This window comes from Centrocercus urophasianus, unplaced genomic scaffold (assembly GCF_019232065.1).
Source record: "Centrocercus urophasianus isolate 14NV4802_14NV808 unplaced genomic scaffold, USGS_Curo_1.0 seq_11, whole genome shotgun sequence".
Lineage (NCBI taxonomy): Eukaryota > Metazoa > Chordata > Aves > Galliformes > Phasianidae > Centrocercus > Centrocercus urophasianus.
Window position 1 is genome coordinate 39,599,083 of NW_024884253.1, and position 15,168 is coordinate 39,614,250.

Sequence of the window (15,168 nt, forward strand, 5' to 3'; positions counted from 1 at the left end):
AAAAATGAGACACTGTGATGCTGATCAAATTAAAGATTTTATTGCTATTCCAATTTTGTACCAAACAACCCATGACAGGAAGCTAGAAAAGAGCATTTAAAACAATACCCATCATTTTAAAACCCATCAGCAATATTAATTCCTGATTATTTAGTCTGTGGGATGAAGATTTTATCAAAGAAATGTTCCCCATTTCTCTCTTCAGAAGTTCAAATAATAAATAAGTTAATTAAAAAACACCCCTGCTTAGTACAAGTAAGCTCACTATTCAAAATGTTAAGCTATATAAAGGTACAAAAGACTAAATTAGAGTTACAACAGCAAAGAGGCTCAATTTTTCAAACTTCCATCTTAAAGCTAAGCTTACGTCGGCAGAGAGGAAAAAGGATTTCAAATACATACTTTTACAGCTATCTTTTCAAGGAAAGATGGCATAAAAATCATTGCAGACTAGAAGAACCCAGCAGAGGCCAAAATCTCTTACCATGAAATGACTTTCACAGGGTCTGCTTTAATAGCAGGAATACAATGTGTGACCCAGATAACAAGAGCAGCAGCAAGGATTTAGTTTAGCAAAGCTGTAAAGCTGGCTAAAACGGGTTATAAGTCATTGATTAGCAAACACTTTTCCTAAGACCTGCATAAAGGTCCTTTGCAACATGACTCAGCACTCAGAGCACACAACATAAAGATCTTTTATCTATGGAAAACAGTCTGATCGGGGATTATTTTGTCAGTTGTACACCTAAGGACAGAATCAGGAAACGTTCCATTCACCACGTATTTAGTAGTGAGAACTGTCACCAAATTCTTATTTTAACTTTGTGATAATTGTGTTTCAGTCTGCTATTTTCTACACTCCAGGTTTCAAAGGTTAAAATTACTTTATATTTTCATGACAATATGTTCAATTTCAGGGAGAAAATACATACACTTTTTACCTTGAAAAAAAGTTGTAAGATGAGTAACACTGAACACTTCACTAAGACTATAGTGATGGCCTGAATAAAGCACACTGTTTTTACATGAACTGCAGAAAATGCTTATTATTTACTCAAGCACATTTCAAATTCACTTAGCTATCCAGTTATGAACAGCCACAGATGCAATGAAAGCAGGTGACTTTTTTTAAGCAGTTACTGAGCCTAAGTGTTAGAAGCTATTTTCCTGACTCCCCCCCCCCCCCCCCCCCCAACACAGTTGAAGCTACTGATTCTTCTGAAATAAAGGATTAATGTAGAGCACTGAGGTTTCAGGTTTCCACTGAAGGTTCCATTTGTTTCCAAATGCTAACTACAAGCAATCTTCAGTCACGTACCTGAGGCACCAGACCTACTTGAAAAGGTTGTAAAGTGAAAGCTCATCTAATTCAGAACCAGCCTGACAGCTTGACAATCTCAAGCTTTTGTAGCGAGGTACTGATTTTATTCAAAATATTGTTCGCATTACATCTCATTAGTGCCTTCCAAATGTCAAACAAAGAAAAACATTCTTTTGGGCAAAGCAGCATATAGCAGAACCCTTCTGAGTGCAGCTTAAAACGGCTATGAATGCCTCCTCTAGCAGCATCTTGTCTTTACACAACCCATGCTGAGGTTCCCACCAGCTAGCTGAGACAGCCAGGCAACAAAACCTAAGCGACATGAGAGCTGAAGCCGATTTGCTACTTGAGATCAAGTTTTGGTTAGGATGAAGTAAAGCTATTGTCTAGGAAAACACACGCAAGAGTAGCTGGAGAAACAGGAGGAAGAATCTGTCAACAGTTGCACAGTTTCACAGCATGTACTTCTGTTGCTTTAGGAAAAATCTTCACAAAGGCAAAACACACAAAGTAATGAATGTGTATATGTACCTCAACTCCACTGATTACTCATGAGGATTGGCAATTCTGTTCCCACACATTAGAAGCCTTCTCATGTGAGAAGCCTGAAATTTATAATATAACCAATCTGTCTCCAAATACTGAAAGACAGCTATTCCATTCCTGAAATGGTGTGGCTTGTCTCTTCATCCAGGCTAGTATTATCTAGGATTGTATGCAACAATTTAAGTAATGGGCTTCCATACTAACCTTGGTAACACCCTTGAATTTCAAACAAATTCCTAAATAAGTGGCCTGCTTTAAGGAAGGTGCTTACCCACTGAGCATATTCTTACATAGCCACTGTGGATGTATGTTGGAGCTTACATTTAAAGACCAAACTGCAAAATACCAGCAACAAAGAGAGGAATATGGTAAGGGCAAAGTTCTGAGAAGATACCAAATGTCCTGCCTATGTACGTCACAGTCAGAAAGTACTGATGGTCTATATATAGTTCAGAAGCCGTTTGTAAGCAAGATACTTTTCAATCCAGCTGAAGCACATGCAAATTAATTTGAGGCTTGCCACGTCACTTTAAAGCAGGCAGAACAATTCCAGTTTCCTTGTGCATAGGACAGGATGGAAAAACGCCCCACACAGAGAGCGCTGCCACACAGAATACAGCATTCTATTCCTTTTGTTTTCTCTGATTACTTACAGCTTCAAGAGTTCTCTGCTTTATACAACTACATTGAAAATGCAAGAACATTTATGAGGACTGTAAAATTCTGAACTGCTATTAAGTGGCTTCTTGAATAAATCCAGGGTAAGTGATTAATAATGTCACAGAGGTATAATACAGAAAGGAAGGAGGAGTAATAAAGCCTTGAAGGTGAAACATATTAGGAGAACTATTTCTCCCATAAGGAAGAGGAAAAGAGGAAGGAAATGGGTATCCAAATAGTTCAAAGGAAAGTAGAAACCCAGCCAGGTCAAGTTTAATACACAAGTTTTCTAGATACAAAGCTTAAATTGTACTATTTCTCATATGGAAAAAAAAAAGTCTTCAAAACATTACTTCAACGTCCCACTAATGAATAAATTAATTTATTATTCCTTTAAAGGGCTCATAATATCTAGCAGCCTCCAAACAAGGTATGATAGTTCACTGATGTCTATCCTGCTAAGCACAGAACAGGCAGACATTAGCTTGATCTTGACCAGAGAAGAATTGTAAAAAATATAAAGGAAAGCGCTGAGAAATTACCCCACATTATGGAATCATTTTAATGGAAGATTTTTAGGGAAAATAGCTTTATAAACGGAACAAAAACACCACACACAAACCACCCAATCACCAATAAATCTATCGCCAGTCCTTGCCTTACAGCCTGGAGAGTCAGACCATTTCCAGCCCTTCATTTTCAGCATCAGGTTCCTTACAGCTGTGCTCACATACACGTAGACTTGCTTTAACCAGATCCAAAAGTTTAGACAGAAGTAAACACCAAACTTAAGAAAACAAGGCACTGACATTGAGCACGGTGTCATTTCTAATCAGAATCAATCATATACATTCAGAAAGAAAAAATCAGCCTCACACAGGTAACACCAGTCACACAAAGTAGCCAATTCACCTTTAAAGATGAGACTATTAAGTGAGTAGAAATGAGAAGTGTGGATTTTATAGAAACAACATTTCTTCAGGATCTAGCAGTGCTTTTTTGAAGCCATTTAGCACACTTTGCAAGGAGGTTGTTTGTGCCTACATGTAAGAAAAGAATTGCGAACCTCACCTATAATTTCTGACCATAGATCAGCTGATTCTATGTATGCATATTTTTAACCTAAGACAGATTTCAGGAAACCAAAGGGAGTTTTCACTGACTTAGTCTTATTCTAATACAAGCTACTTCATATCCTCGGTCTAATAGCAAGGAGATGGAAGACTTCAGCAATCCAGTTTTAGACACTGCAGTCTTGATATTGTCTTGAAGTGCAAAAATTAACTCCTGAATTAACTCCTTCAAATTATGTTGCTGATCAGTTCCTTCTTCTAGAGCTGCATATGATATTTTAGATGGCATGCTTTGCTGAATTATTTTTTTTTTAAGCTGAAGCTATGTTCAATCACATCTTGGGCTGTACATTTTCAAAACATCACAAAATGAATCTTCAGCTAAACGACTTGGAATTGGCACATCGTATCAACAACAGTTGTTGTTGCCTTTGAAATAAATAAATAAATAAATTGATTTGTTCTTCCCCTTTTCCCCAGCAGTACCCACACAAACAGCCCAGGTCCAGCTACAAGCTGCAGCTGTCATACTGCGGGATTAATCGAAATTATCTGAGCAATGTCAGCCACTGAGACATTAAATATTTACTTGCAAAGTTAGTTAACATAGATGATTTCTAAAAGGAAGTAAGCACTGTATAGCTGCGAAATGTCTAACATACACATTTTCTTCAGCACACACTAAATAAAAGCTATTTTCAAATTAGATTATTTGTTCTTAAAAGGCATTTTTATTATTATTTTTTAAATGATTGTTCAAAGAATTAGCGATCTCATTAAAGGAATTTCTGGAATAAAACTGAGACGGTTGACCTTAGTAAGTTTTGTTGGTTTTCCTTGGTGTTACAATTTCATTACTGGATTTCACACAACCAAAACACTCATTTTTCTGAAATAAATAAGGATGAAGCTGAACATTACAGCAAGAGCAGATGAAATTCACACAGGTAGAGATAAATCTCATGTTTATACCAAATCACTCCCTCCTTTGTTCCATAAATGAGCTTAACGTAGCTTCATGCTAAGAGTTGGCCTGTGTGAAATGTTAAAATTTCTACCTACTATATGGAAAGCACGACAACAAAAATAAATAAATCCTATCTCCAATCTGTGCATATGCAAATGCAAAGCCAAAAGCATTTTCCCCACTGCAATCAGCATTTTCCTCCAGAAGCTATGACTAAATATTCCTAGCAGTTCTGTTAAAGAGGGTTTGCTTTGTTGTACTAAAATGACTTTGTTGTTTGGGACAGACGCACGTACAATTCTGTACATGTTCCACTTTTTGGGAACTTTACGTGTGGCTGTATTTCTGAGACAAAAACTACTGCACTATTCAGTTGCACTATACAAAGTACATGGAAGCTTCTAAGATATCACATGTAAGACTATAAAGGACATTTATAACCGTAAAACCATGGAAATTTTGTGTAAAAATTACTGCTTTTTATGTAGTCAAATACACTGTAGGAAAAAAACAGCTTTTTTTGATATACAAATTTTTAGTAGCAGATACTCTACTGAATATACTGATATGCAAAATGCCAATATTCAAAGCACAAGCCCTAAAACAGTTTTATTTCCTGTGCATACCAGGAAATCCCATGTCAGATCCCAGACACAAGCAGAAGTCTTTGGAAGTTATTTCATAGTAAAATGATTAACAAATTTTTTTAAACTTTGACATCAGGTATTATGCTAATTCAGATTAAAAAAATAAAATGCAGTAATCCATAGCTGACTAAATACTGATCTCTAATATATCTATTTCAGCTCAGCCTAACATAGGCAATAATATTTCTTTTTTGGACTGTTTTTTGGACTTGCAAGAGCTGCTCTACATCCAATTTGTTGTAATCTTTCCAAATTGGACTCTGTGCATCCCACATCTCCAAAGTCACATTACCAAGTATAGAGAATGTTCTCCTACCATAAAAAACACTCTCCTTGCAGAATCAACAGTAAGGTATCAAAATAAGACTTTTTTTTTTTTTTTTTTAATCCCTGCTTTATTACAGTCTCAATCCTTTGATGATCCAGTGGTTTGGGAACAGAAATGAATCAACCTGGCCAATATGCACCCTAGAGTGAGCACTGAGGTCAATTTATTCCTCTGTCCTGAGCTCTGTCAATCCCATTTACATCTTATAAGCTCTCAGGAGTGAGAAAAGAGTGAAAGAGGCCCTGTAACTCTCAGCTTTTTATAGTAGAAAAAGGCTTTATTTTTCAAGGCCTACATGAAACAAAATTGAGATAGTATACCTATGCTTCTTAAATTTTTCCATTCATGACTTGAAGAAATATTCTTGTCTACTAATTTACCACCTGCTACCATGACATTCCACTCAACAGATTCTACACTGATTACTGATACAGGATTAATTCTCTCGTGCTTCCAAGTTACACCTCACAGCTTTTTGCCTTTCCATTTGCCCACACGATAAACTAGCTGCTCACTGGAAGAGAACAAAATGCTTCACTCCTTATCCCCAGCACACTGCAGTCACCAATCAACTGCAGTACTTTTCCTAAAATGCACAACACAGGCCGGACCTCTGTCCCCTTGCAAAAAGAGCAAAAAGACACCACCTTCACTTTGGAAAGATGCTATATCACAATTGCTGTACACAGCAGATGGTGCAATAGTACAGATCCTTGCTACAAGCCCTTATTCTGCAGCATTTTTAAAACTTATTTATTTATTTTTTTTACCAGGGCTGGCAACATCCCCTCCATTCTCTACACGCACACACATCCACCCCTTCCTGCCTCTTAGCACAGTCTTCTCCACCCCACCACACCGATTCCCAGAATCGCGGTACTTTCTCTCCCCACTGACGCCCCAGGTCAGGTTCTCATGGCGGCGTCGCAGCCCTACAGACGGGAGTGACCGTCCCCGGGGCCGAGCCCAGCCCGGCGGTGCTGCCGCTTCCCTTTCTCCCCATCGGAAGAGACCTCCACCCCACCCTGCTCCACTCTCTCCCGTCACTGACAGCTCACCCCGTCCCCGAAAAAGGAGATCTGTCCGGCCCTCATAGGGAGTCCCCACCCCCGGGCACAACACCCAGCTCCCCACAGCAGCCCCAGGCCCACCGAGCCCCCTCACAGACCTGTGGAGCCAGCCATCTTGTCCAAACCCCCCCGCGCCGGGCCGGGCCTGCACGCCACACGCGTCACTTCCGCCAGACGCACTACGTCACTTCCTGCACGGCGACCAGCCGCTCCGAGGGGCGGGCGAGAGAGCGGGCAAATATAGGGGGGGGGCGGGGTGAGAGGTGTGGCGGTGCGGGGAGGAGGTCCCTGAGAAGGAGGTGGGCTGCAGCGTTTTCGGCGCTTACCAGGTGATCCTATGCTAACAGTCAGTACGTGATGCCAATGGGACAGCAGGCCTACCAATCCCAAGCAACTTGCTCTCTGTAACTCTGGAAGCACACACAGGACTCCACCGTCCATCTATACCTGCTGACTTGATGTAGGACACGTGGTTACTGGCAACAAATAATTTCAGTGCTAATTGCAACTGCAGGAAATAAAGAAAAAACAGGTCGCAGGAGGAAGAAATGGCATAAGTTTGCCAGCAGAGAAATGCACCCTTATGCTAAGTGACTCATTTCACTCTTTGAATGTTGACCTAAGTTTATTGGGATAAAATGTATTATTTTATTTTTGCAGCATTAAATTAAAAAAAAAAAAAAAGCCTGATAACTAGAAGAACTGAACAAATTCAAATGTATAAGAAGTTCCTTTTTTTTCCCCAAGCTATTGGGCATTTACAGATAGCAGTGAAGTCACTTATCATTAAAAAAAAAGAGCTCCTTTTTGAAATACAACTTCAACTCATGCAGGATGGATGCCCCATTCTTGGAGACATTCAAGATCAGATTGAACTAAACTTAGCAACCTGATCTATCTGCAGATATCTCTGTTCATTGCAGTGGAGTTGTACTAGATGGTCATTAAAGGTCCCTTCCAACTCAAACGATTCTATGATTCTATGCTTAGAACTTAATTGATGGCTAATAGTAACCATTAGAACAAAAGCCTTTTATAAACTTCATGGTCAAACACCACATAACATATCTTATAAGAAAACTTAGACGTGGGTGCTCAACTCAGAAAATTAATTACTATTAATTAATTACATATATAAATATAAGTATATATATATATTTATATATAAATATATATATATTATAAATATAATTAACTACAATCATGTTGTAAAATGTACTTATTTATACCGTGTATATTTTTGCATGTAGCTTCTGCAGTTAGCTCTCTTGCTCTAAAAATATTCTCCAGAATTGCAGAGTAATGGTCCTCCAGGCTCCATCCCACCCCAGGGATGACTGCTTAAGTAATATTTGGAACAAGGTCTGGGGAGAAGACAAATAACGAATAATATTTCCCCTTTTCTCAGTCTGCAGCAATCACAGACATATGATAACTGTATCTTAGAGCAAGTCTACTGCAAACATTATTTTTAACTGAATGAATGATTAACTTGTATAACTTTAAGTGACATATTATAGAGGACATAAATCTGTATGAATGGCAATAAAAACACAAAACAAAGCTCAATTCCCTCATTTCTTTACAAAGAATATATAAATAAAACTACTGATGCAGAAAGTGCAAATACTCCCACGAGTAGTGTTTTGGGGAGCTAGGACCCTTAACCTTCTCTATCCAGCCTGCTCTTCTAAGACAATGTATCTAAAAAGTAAAGACATAAAACACCACATGGGCTAAGAAAAAGCTGTTACTTATAGTCATATTGCAGTGCTTTTACAAGCTCTAACAAACACCAATGCTCCATTATAGGGATCTGTACATAAATATAATGAGCAGTAATTAATCTGGAGAATTTACAGTTGGATGCCATCATTCTACAAGTGACTGCAGACTGCACCTGCCTCACTGAATTTTCTCATTTCATTGTTGCACAAGTTGTGTCTGATTAGCAGAGAAGAGCAACATTATTCATCCTCCTTAAAGGCAGAGGAAGCATCAGGTATTACACAATCATGGGAACACAGCAAACTCGGAACCAATAATAATCATACAGAAAACTACTACAGAATCTTATTCCAAGCAAATGTACGTGTAAATCATTACCTGACCTCAGAATGGACTCCTGAAGATCATAACTCTTTTCTCTCCAGTGAACCTCATTTGAACCACAATGATCTAGCAGTTTTAAAGTTACAATGCGTCTTTTCACTCCACCATGTAGAGAATATAAGACAAATAAGCAAATTCTGTTTCTATTCCATCCATCGAGAGGTTATGTTCTTTCTTGTCTCCTGAACATCCATGCAGCACAGTATTTGCCCCTTCCTTAGACTGAAACCCAATTCATAATTTTGTTTCCTTATTTTCATTCATTTCAGTATGCGTCCTTCCAAGATTCTGATTGCACAAATTGCCTATATTTACAGGAAAGTTTTGCTGTGGTTCCTCACGCTGCCTCAAGCTTGGAGTACAAGCAGTGAAATAGCTGAATCAGCGAGTCAGAAAATCACATCAGAATTATAAATATCTCAAAATGACATAAGATGTACAGCACAGTTTTACAGAGAAAATTTCCATGATATTGCACAGATGTGAAGCTTCAAAAGGAAAGAACATAATCTTGCAAAGAGAAACAACATATGGAAGACTGTAGCTCATTCTTTCTAATGAATAGCTTAAGCTTACACAACAACAACAAAAAAGAGTATTCCTCACAACACAAACACCAGCTTTGTTTCATACACTAAACTGTAATATAAAAAATAAATTTAATAATTCAGTCATCAAATACATAATGAAATCATGAATCAAAGCTATCAAGGTACATTAAAAATCCCTAACTTATTTTTCTCTGTAATTTGTTCATGTTGTTTACCACTGTATTAAAATGTCAGTTTTGTTATTTCATATAAGGATTATATTTCCCCTCATATACGAAAAAAAGCCACACCATTAGGAATAGCAAAAAACAAAATACTGAAAGCAAAATATGAACAGTTGGCAGTTCACCCAAGTTTTTCACTTTTATTCTTTTTCGTATAATGGCACAAATGGGAAACATTTTCACTGCTTTTTATTTCACAGTGAATAAAGAGTGAAAACAAACGCTGGAGAATGCGGGCATCGATCCCGCTACCTCTCGCATGCTAAGCGAGCGCTCTACCATTTGAGCTAATTCCCCACCTGAAAAAAAATTCTGAACTAGACTTACATACTGTACAGTTACTGATCACTGCAATATAACCACTTCTAATTATAAATTCATTGTTTCTTGCTGAGTCATTCCTTCTACTTATGAACAAGCAACTGCAACACACAGCTGGAATCATGTGATACGTCATTCAGCATGTATATTGCCAGAATAATTCATCTCTTTTGTAACACAAGCCTTTGTTATTCAGCTGTTTTCATATATGATGGTCTCCAAAAGAGCAACCTTTGCAAAAGAAATCAAATGCATTATTAAAAAACAACAACAATAACAAACTTTATTGAAAAAACGTTCCAAATTCAACAAGGAAGCCCAAGGTCTTTCCAGTTTTCAAGGCACACACATGAAAAGCCTGGTTCAGAAAATGTTTAATGAGTGATAAATACTATATGCCTGGTGGTTTATATATGTTCATATTTATTTTTAACTCACAAAGTAAAGAAAAATAAGGGAGCAGACTGAAGGACGGTATTTTCATATTCCCAGAGCTCCTTTTGCTAACAGGCTGTCACAGTTTACAAAATAAATCCACATTTTCAACAGAGAGAAAAAATGTTGTTTTGCCCTACTCTTGACACCTTCCTTTCCCCTCCTCCAGAATCCTTTTGGAAAGTCTGGCTTCTCTGGAGTAACATGGTCAAATGAAACTAAACTCTTAATAATTCTCATTTACTATTCATTACTGTTCCAAAAGCACATTATTACTATATACCTCCTTATTTTTTGCAATAGCAGAAATCTCCTGAGTATCTTTTTGAAAGTTACGCTCGTTTCTGTACATAAAATGGTGCACTCAACAATAGAATTGAGACTACATTTCTCTGCAGGGTGAGAAAAATTCATAAACATTCCCTTAATTGGCGTGGTAGTGTACATTTGCACACTTGCCCTATGTATTGTTGCACGTACGTCTAAATTACATAGCACATAATCACCACAAGATGATATCCTGCTGCTTGAACTTACACTGTTCCACTTGCAGAGGAAAGAAGATTGCTCTTGTGCTGTGTTAGCATTACAGTGAGCAATGACTTTTTGCAAAGTTGAGACATGTTTCTCACTTCATAAGAATATGACAACAGAACAGAAGGTGTTACTCATCTGCCAAGTCTAAGGCTAAGAGAAAATGCAATCAGAGTGTGAATGGAAGTCAGGTTGCCACCTGGCTGGTTTGTATCTGGCCTAGCTGGTTTTCATGTTGTCCTACTGGCTGCTGATGATGCTGAAAGGGCTGGTTTATGCACACTGCACTCACATGATGGGTGGCTTGGAGCTACCATTCTTATGCACTTAGCTATTTCTGGAGCTGGATTTTTTTACAAGTGGCAACACAAAGCAGGAATAATTGAACCTACTCTCTTTAAGCAGTACAGCAGTACTGACTTGGTGCTTGTAAAGCTGTAATGTTGATTTCCAATGGATTTCCTAGTTCGTCCTACCATAAGAAACTAAGAATAATGATATTTAGTAAACATGTACTAAGTTGTCAGCCTCTAACATCATGAGCAGTGCGAGTGAGAGCAGGAATCAGAAATAAGGCTGTTGTGAACTTACAGCTGTTTGTAAATATAAGCTGTATTAGTCCATCCAGAGTTTAATATAGGCTTTGGGGAATGAATGCTTGCGTGTCATTCTTTGAAAGTTTGTAGAATGCTTTAGGATTAAAACTAGCATGAAAGGGATGCTCTTCTGAAGAGAGGAGGTAGATTTGCCTTATAAATAACTAATTTTTCTATGGCAGCTGCTACAGCATGCACAGAAGATTCTCAACGTTTTCTGCACTCAGAACACTGGGGGGAAACATAATAGCTTTCTGTATCTCAAAAAGTCCTCTTTCCTTCTGAAAGTTAATTAAAATAATTAATCAACTACTGTGAACACAAAGCTTAAGCAGGCCCTTAGAAGGCCTTATTAGCTGCACAAAATAGTCAAATCAGACCGCAGTGAAAAAAGCGGAGAATTTGGATAGTTAAGAGGACAGCTACACAATACATCTGTATTTTTCACCTGGGTAAGCTTTCCACTGGTAGCTGCAACTGTGATATCAAGTCACAGTTTGGAGTTTGGAGGCAAGGCATGTGTTTTTTATGTGACCTCATTTATTCAGCCTGGAACATCTGGGCCTAGGAGTACCCGCTTATTTGATCATCTGCAGGAATTTAGAATGAGGTAACTAACCAACAATAACTATCCCAGGGTAAATACAGGTCAATCATTTTTAGCAGTGATGACAAAGAGCATGCTTAGACCAGGCATTCCTGAGTTACTTCCTGGCTGGGTAGTGCGATTCTATGGTAAAGGAGAAAAGCAAAGCTTTTATCTTTATCTTTTGAAAAGATAAATCTTTGCTCATAGAAAGTTATTTAGAGATGATGGTTACTATCAATTCAAACACTGCTATAATCTTAATTGGCTGGTAAACAGCTCAAAGCCTGCACTAATTTTGTTTAAGTTCTATTATTAATGGTAAGGTCTAAGAACATTAAAGTTTCTTCAGAACCTTTTCTTCGTTTGAGAAGTGTTGAAGTATCTGTAATTTTATTAACAAAATTTCGCATTGGGAGCACTCCTGACTACAGAAAGTCGTTAGCTGTTGAGAGAACCTTCTCAGCCTTTGCTGAGAAATTTTGAAGAAAATTGAAGAAAATTTTGAAAGATTCCAATTTTTTTTCTCCACTTTGTTTTGGGAAATACATTTAGTGATTTGCTAAATGGGAAGGAAAATAGCAGGTAAACATACAAACCCAAGTATTTTAGGGTTGTGCAATGAGGAACGTGGTTGTAAGGTAACAACAGCATCTGCCTTAAACACAGAGCAACACGTACTGCTTTAAATTACATTTTCCAGCCTCCAGCCTGAATGCCACGCCTAAGAAATGCATGGATATGACCCCAGTTATGAATCTATATACTGAAAAAGGTATTTTTGTTTATTTAAATGCAAATACACTGGCAGGCAAGGCTGTGCTTTTGAAGATTCACCTACTGCCCTAATGAGAAGACCAACGGTACGTGCAATGCCAGACCTCTCCTCCCAGCTGTTTCATCATGTCACCTGAGGGGGGGGAAGGGGAAAAAAAAAAAGAAGTAATTGGGATATGGGAGGGAAGCTGATGGGGGAGCCGGCGCTGCCACAGAAGATTCCAGCATTGGGCGGAGCTCTGTTCCTCCATGAGAGTGGGAGGAGGAGAGTGCTTGGAGTTGCTGTGGACTGGTTGGTGTCAGCCTGGGAGGCCCTCGAAGGAGAGCAGGTGGAGGGTTTTTTCTGCGGTCTTTTTGTGCTGTTAGGTCGTCTGGTCGCGGTGTTAGTGTGAGTCTGTGTTTTGCAGGTTCTGGGGCATAGGCTGTAAAGAAGAGACGCAGCCCTCAGAGCTCTGTTGGGGCACACCGCTGGGGAGGGGGGGGTTGGGGGGGGTGGAGTAATCTCTTCTGTGGCTCTTTATGCTGTGGTACTGCTGTGTCGTGGACCTCAGTCTTTCTGGGATTGCTTCCAATGCCTGCTATGATGCCAATATTACCCTGTATTAGTAAAAATGGAATAGTTGTAGATTGCACTCCCTTCTGATGCCACTCAGACAACGGTTACTCATTGTATCACTGAGAACAAGAAGTGGAAGGATTGAATTGGGAGCAGGGTGGGTTGAAGAACTCATTGAGTTTAGTGCTATCTTAAGCTGACTGCCTTTTATTTCAAGATTGGTTGTGGTGTTTTTGTGTCAGACACCTGTGTTTTGAGTATGGATAGCTTCATCTGTGAATGCATCTTTTCTGCTGACAGCTCTGGTTTATCTGTTTTAATTTTAAAACAGAATGTTCAGTGGCATGTAAATTGACCAAAGATAAGTTCTTGCGTTTTCATGTGTACCTAAGTAATTAGCTGCTATATGCTGATCAGCAGTGACTTTTGTGTGTCTTACAGCCTCTGATCTTTGTTCTGATCATTTACTGATCTAGTTCCTTGGGACTTTTTCTCTTTTGTTCAGTTGGATGAGATCATTCTGCTTAAAACTATTTTATTAATCTAGAGAAATTCTCATATACTGGGAAGTACGTAGTTCTATTCCTTTGTAAAATCCACAGGAGGGAGCTCAAGATACAGGAATACTAATACATTTTTTGTCTCTGACGGATGTATCAAGCAACAGGTTAGGGTGTTAGGCCATGCAGTCTGCAGTCCCTGTTTGTGAGGTCAGAAATACCCTGTAGGTGATTTGGAAGCAAACTGAGCAGGAGCCATAAAGGTCAGTGTGTGTTGTATTCTTCCAGGTAGTTGCTAAATGTGTTTTTCATGTGGGAATGTGGCAAATAGAATTAAGCTGTGAACACTGGCAACCTTTTTGTTTGAACCTGAGAGGCATGGTTTTGTGATATTACAGAACCACGGTACGTAAGGTGTAGTTGAAGTCTAGCCTGCCATTTTCGCATTGGAGAACACAGAAACCATGCTTATAGGCAGGGTGTTACTGGAAGCAGCATTCTCTGCTGTATTTCTGTTTAAATCGGACTTGGACAGTAGCTGCTATTGGACACTGACTGTGTGAAATGGGAGCAAACTTAGGGATATTTGTGCTGCTTTGCAGTCTTACTAAAGGTTGAGCTCCAACTGTCTTGCTCCAGAGCAGCCTAGTCCTCTGCTGTAGTACCAGTGAAGGAAATTAAGCCAGGCTGACATTAAATAGAAGGTTTCATAAAGTAGAGAATTGTTTTTAAATTATTTTCAATATAGGACCAGTATTTCTTTTATTGGTTAATTCATTCAGTAATAAGTATACTGTCACCCTCTGTTAGATATAATCTTCTCAGATAAAGTAGTACAGAACATGCCCTGGACTCTTAGTGCTCAGCTGATCTTTTCCGATGAAATTTAAAGCAGAAACCAGACATGTTAAAAATGTGTGTCAGAGAAATTGAAGCCGTTGCAAAAAGGTTTTCTCTAAATTCGAGAACAAATTTCTGTTCAAGAGGGACTGGAAGAAGAAAACAGGGTAAGAAATTTTGTGATTGATCAGCAGGGTACAGGTGTGCTGTGAAAGGTAAAATGTCATTCTTCAGAATGTTAAAGACTATGTATGAATAAGGAAAATGAGATCATAAATATGCATTAAATGTTAAAATGTCCAGTAAAAAGACTTTGAAAAAGCACAAAAGAGCATGAAAATGATATTTTGTCTTAAGGTTGCCTGGCAGAAATACATGAAGCCTGTAAAAGAAATAGACAATTGGAGTCTTCTTGTTTGGAGATATTTAAGACACTGGATGCCTACCTGTGCAACCTACTGTAGGGATTACAGTGTGGGGGGGTGGATTTGATCTCTAGACGTCCCTTCTAACCACTGCTATTC

General features: G+C 38.6%; 1 protein-coding gene and 1 non-coding gene across 5 annotated transcripts in view; both read right to left on the reverse strand.

The window, feature by feature from the left end:
- Positions 1-6,786, reverse strand: part of UBE2V2 (ubiquitin conjugating enzyme E2 V2) — a 29,426-nt gene extending 22,640 nt beyond the window's left edge. The window contains exon 1 of one of the 4 annotated variants that reach the window (XM_042836615.1): positions 6,711-6,786. In XM_042836615.1, the coding sequence (XP_042692549.1) occupies positions 6,711-6,726 (16 nt within the window). In that variant the 5' untranslated portion in view covers positions 6,727-6,786. Of the gene's footprint in view, positions 1-484; positions 559-4,413; positions 4,488-6,710 lie in introns of those variants that run through there. The other 3 variants (XM_042836630.1, XM_042836622.1, XM_042836646.1) reach the window with 3 other exon arrangements.
- Positions 6,787-9,723: 2,937 nt separating this feature from the next.
- Positions 9,724-9,796, reverse strand: TRNAA-AGC. The gene has a single exon. It is a non-coding gene; the product is annotated as a tRNA-Ala (tRNA).
- Between the last annotated feature and the right edge of the window lie 5,372 nt (positions 9,797-15,168).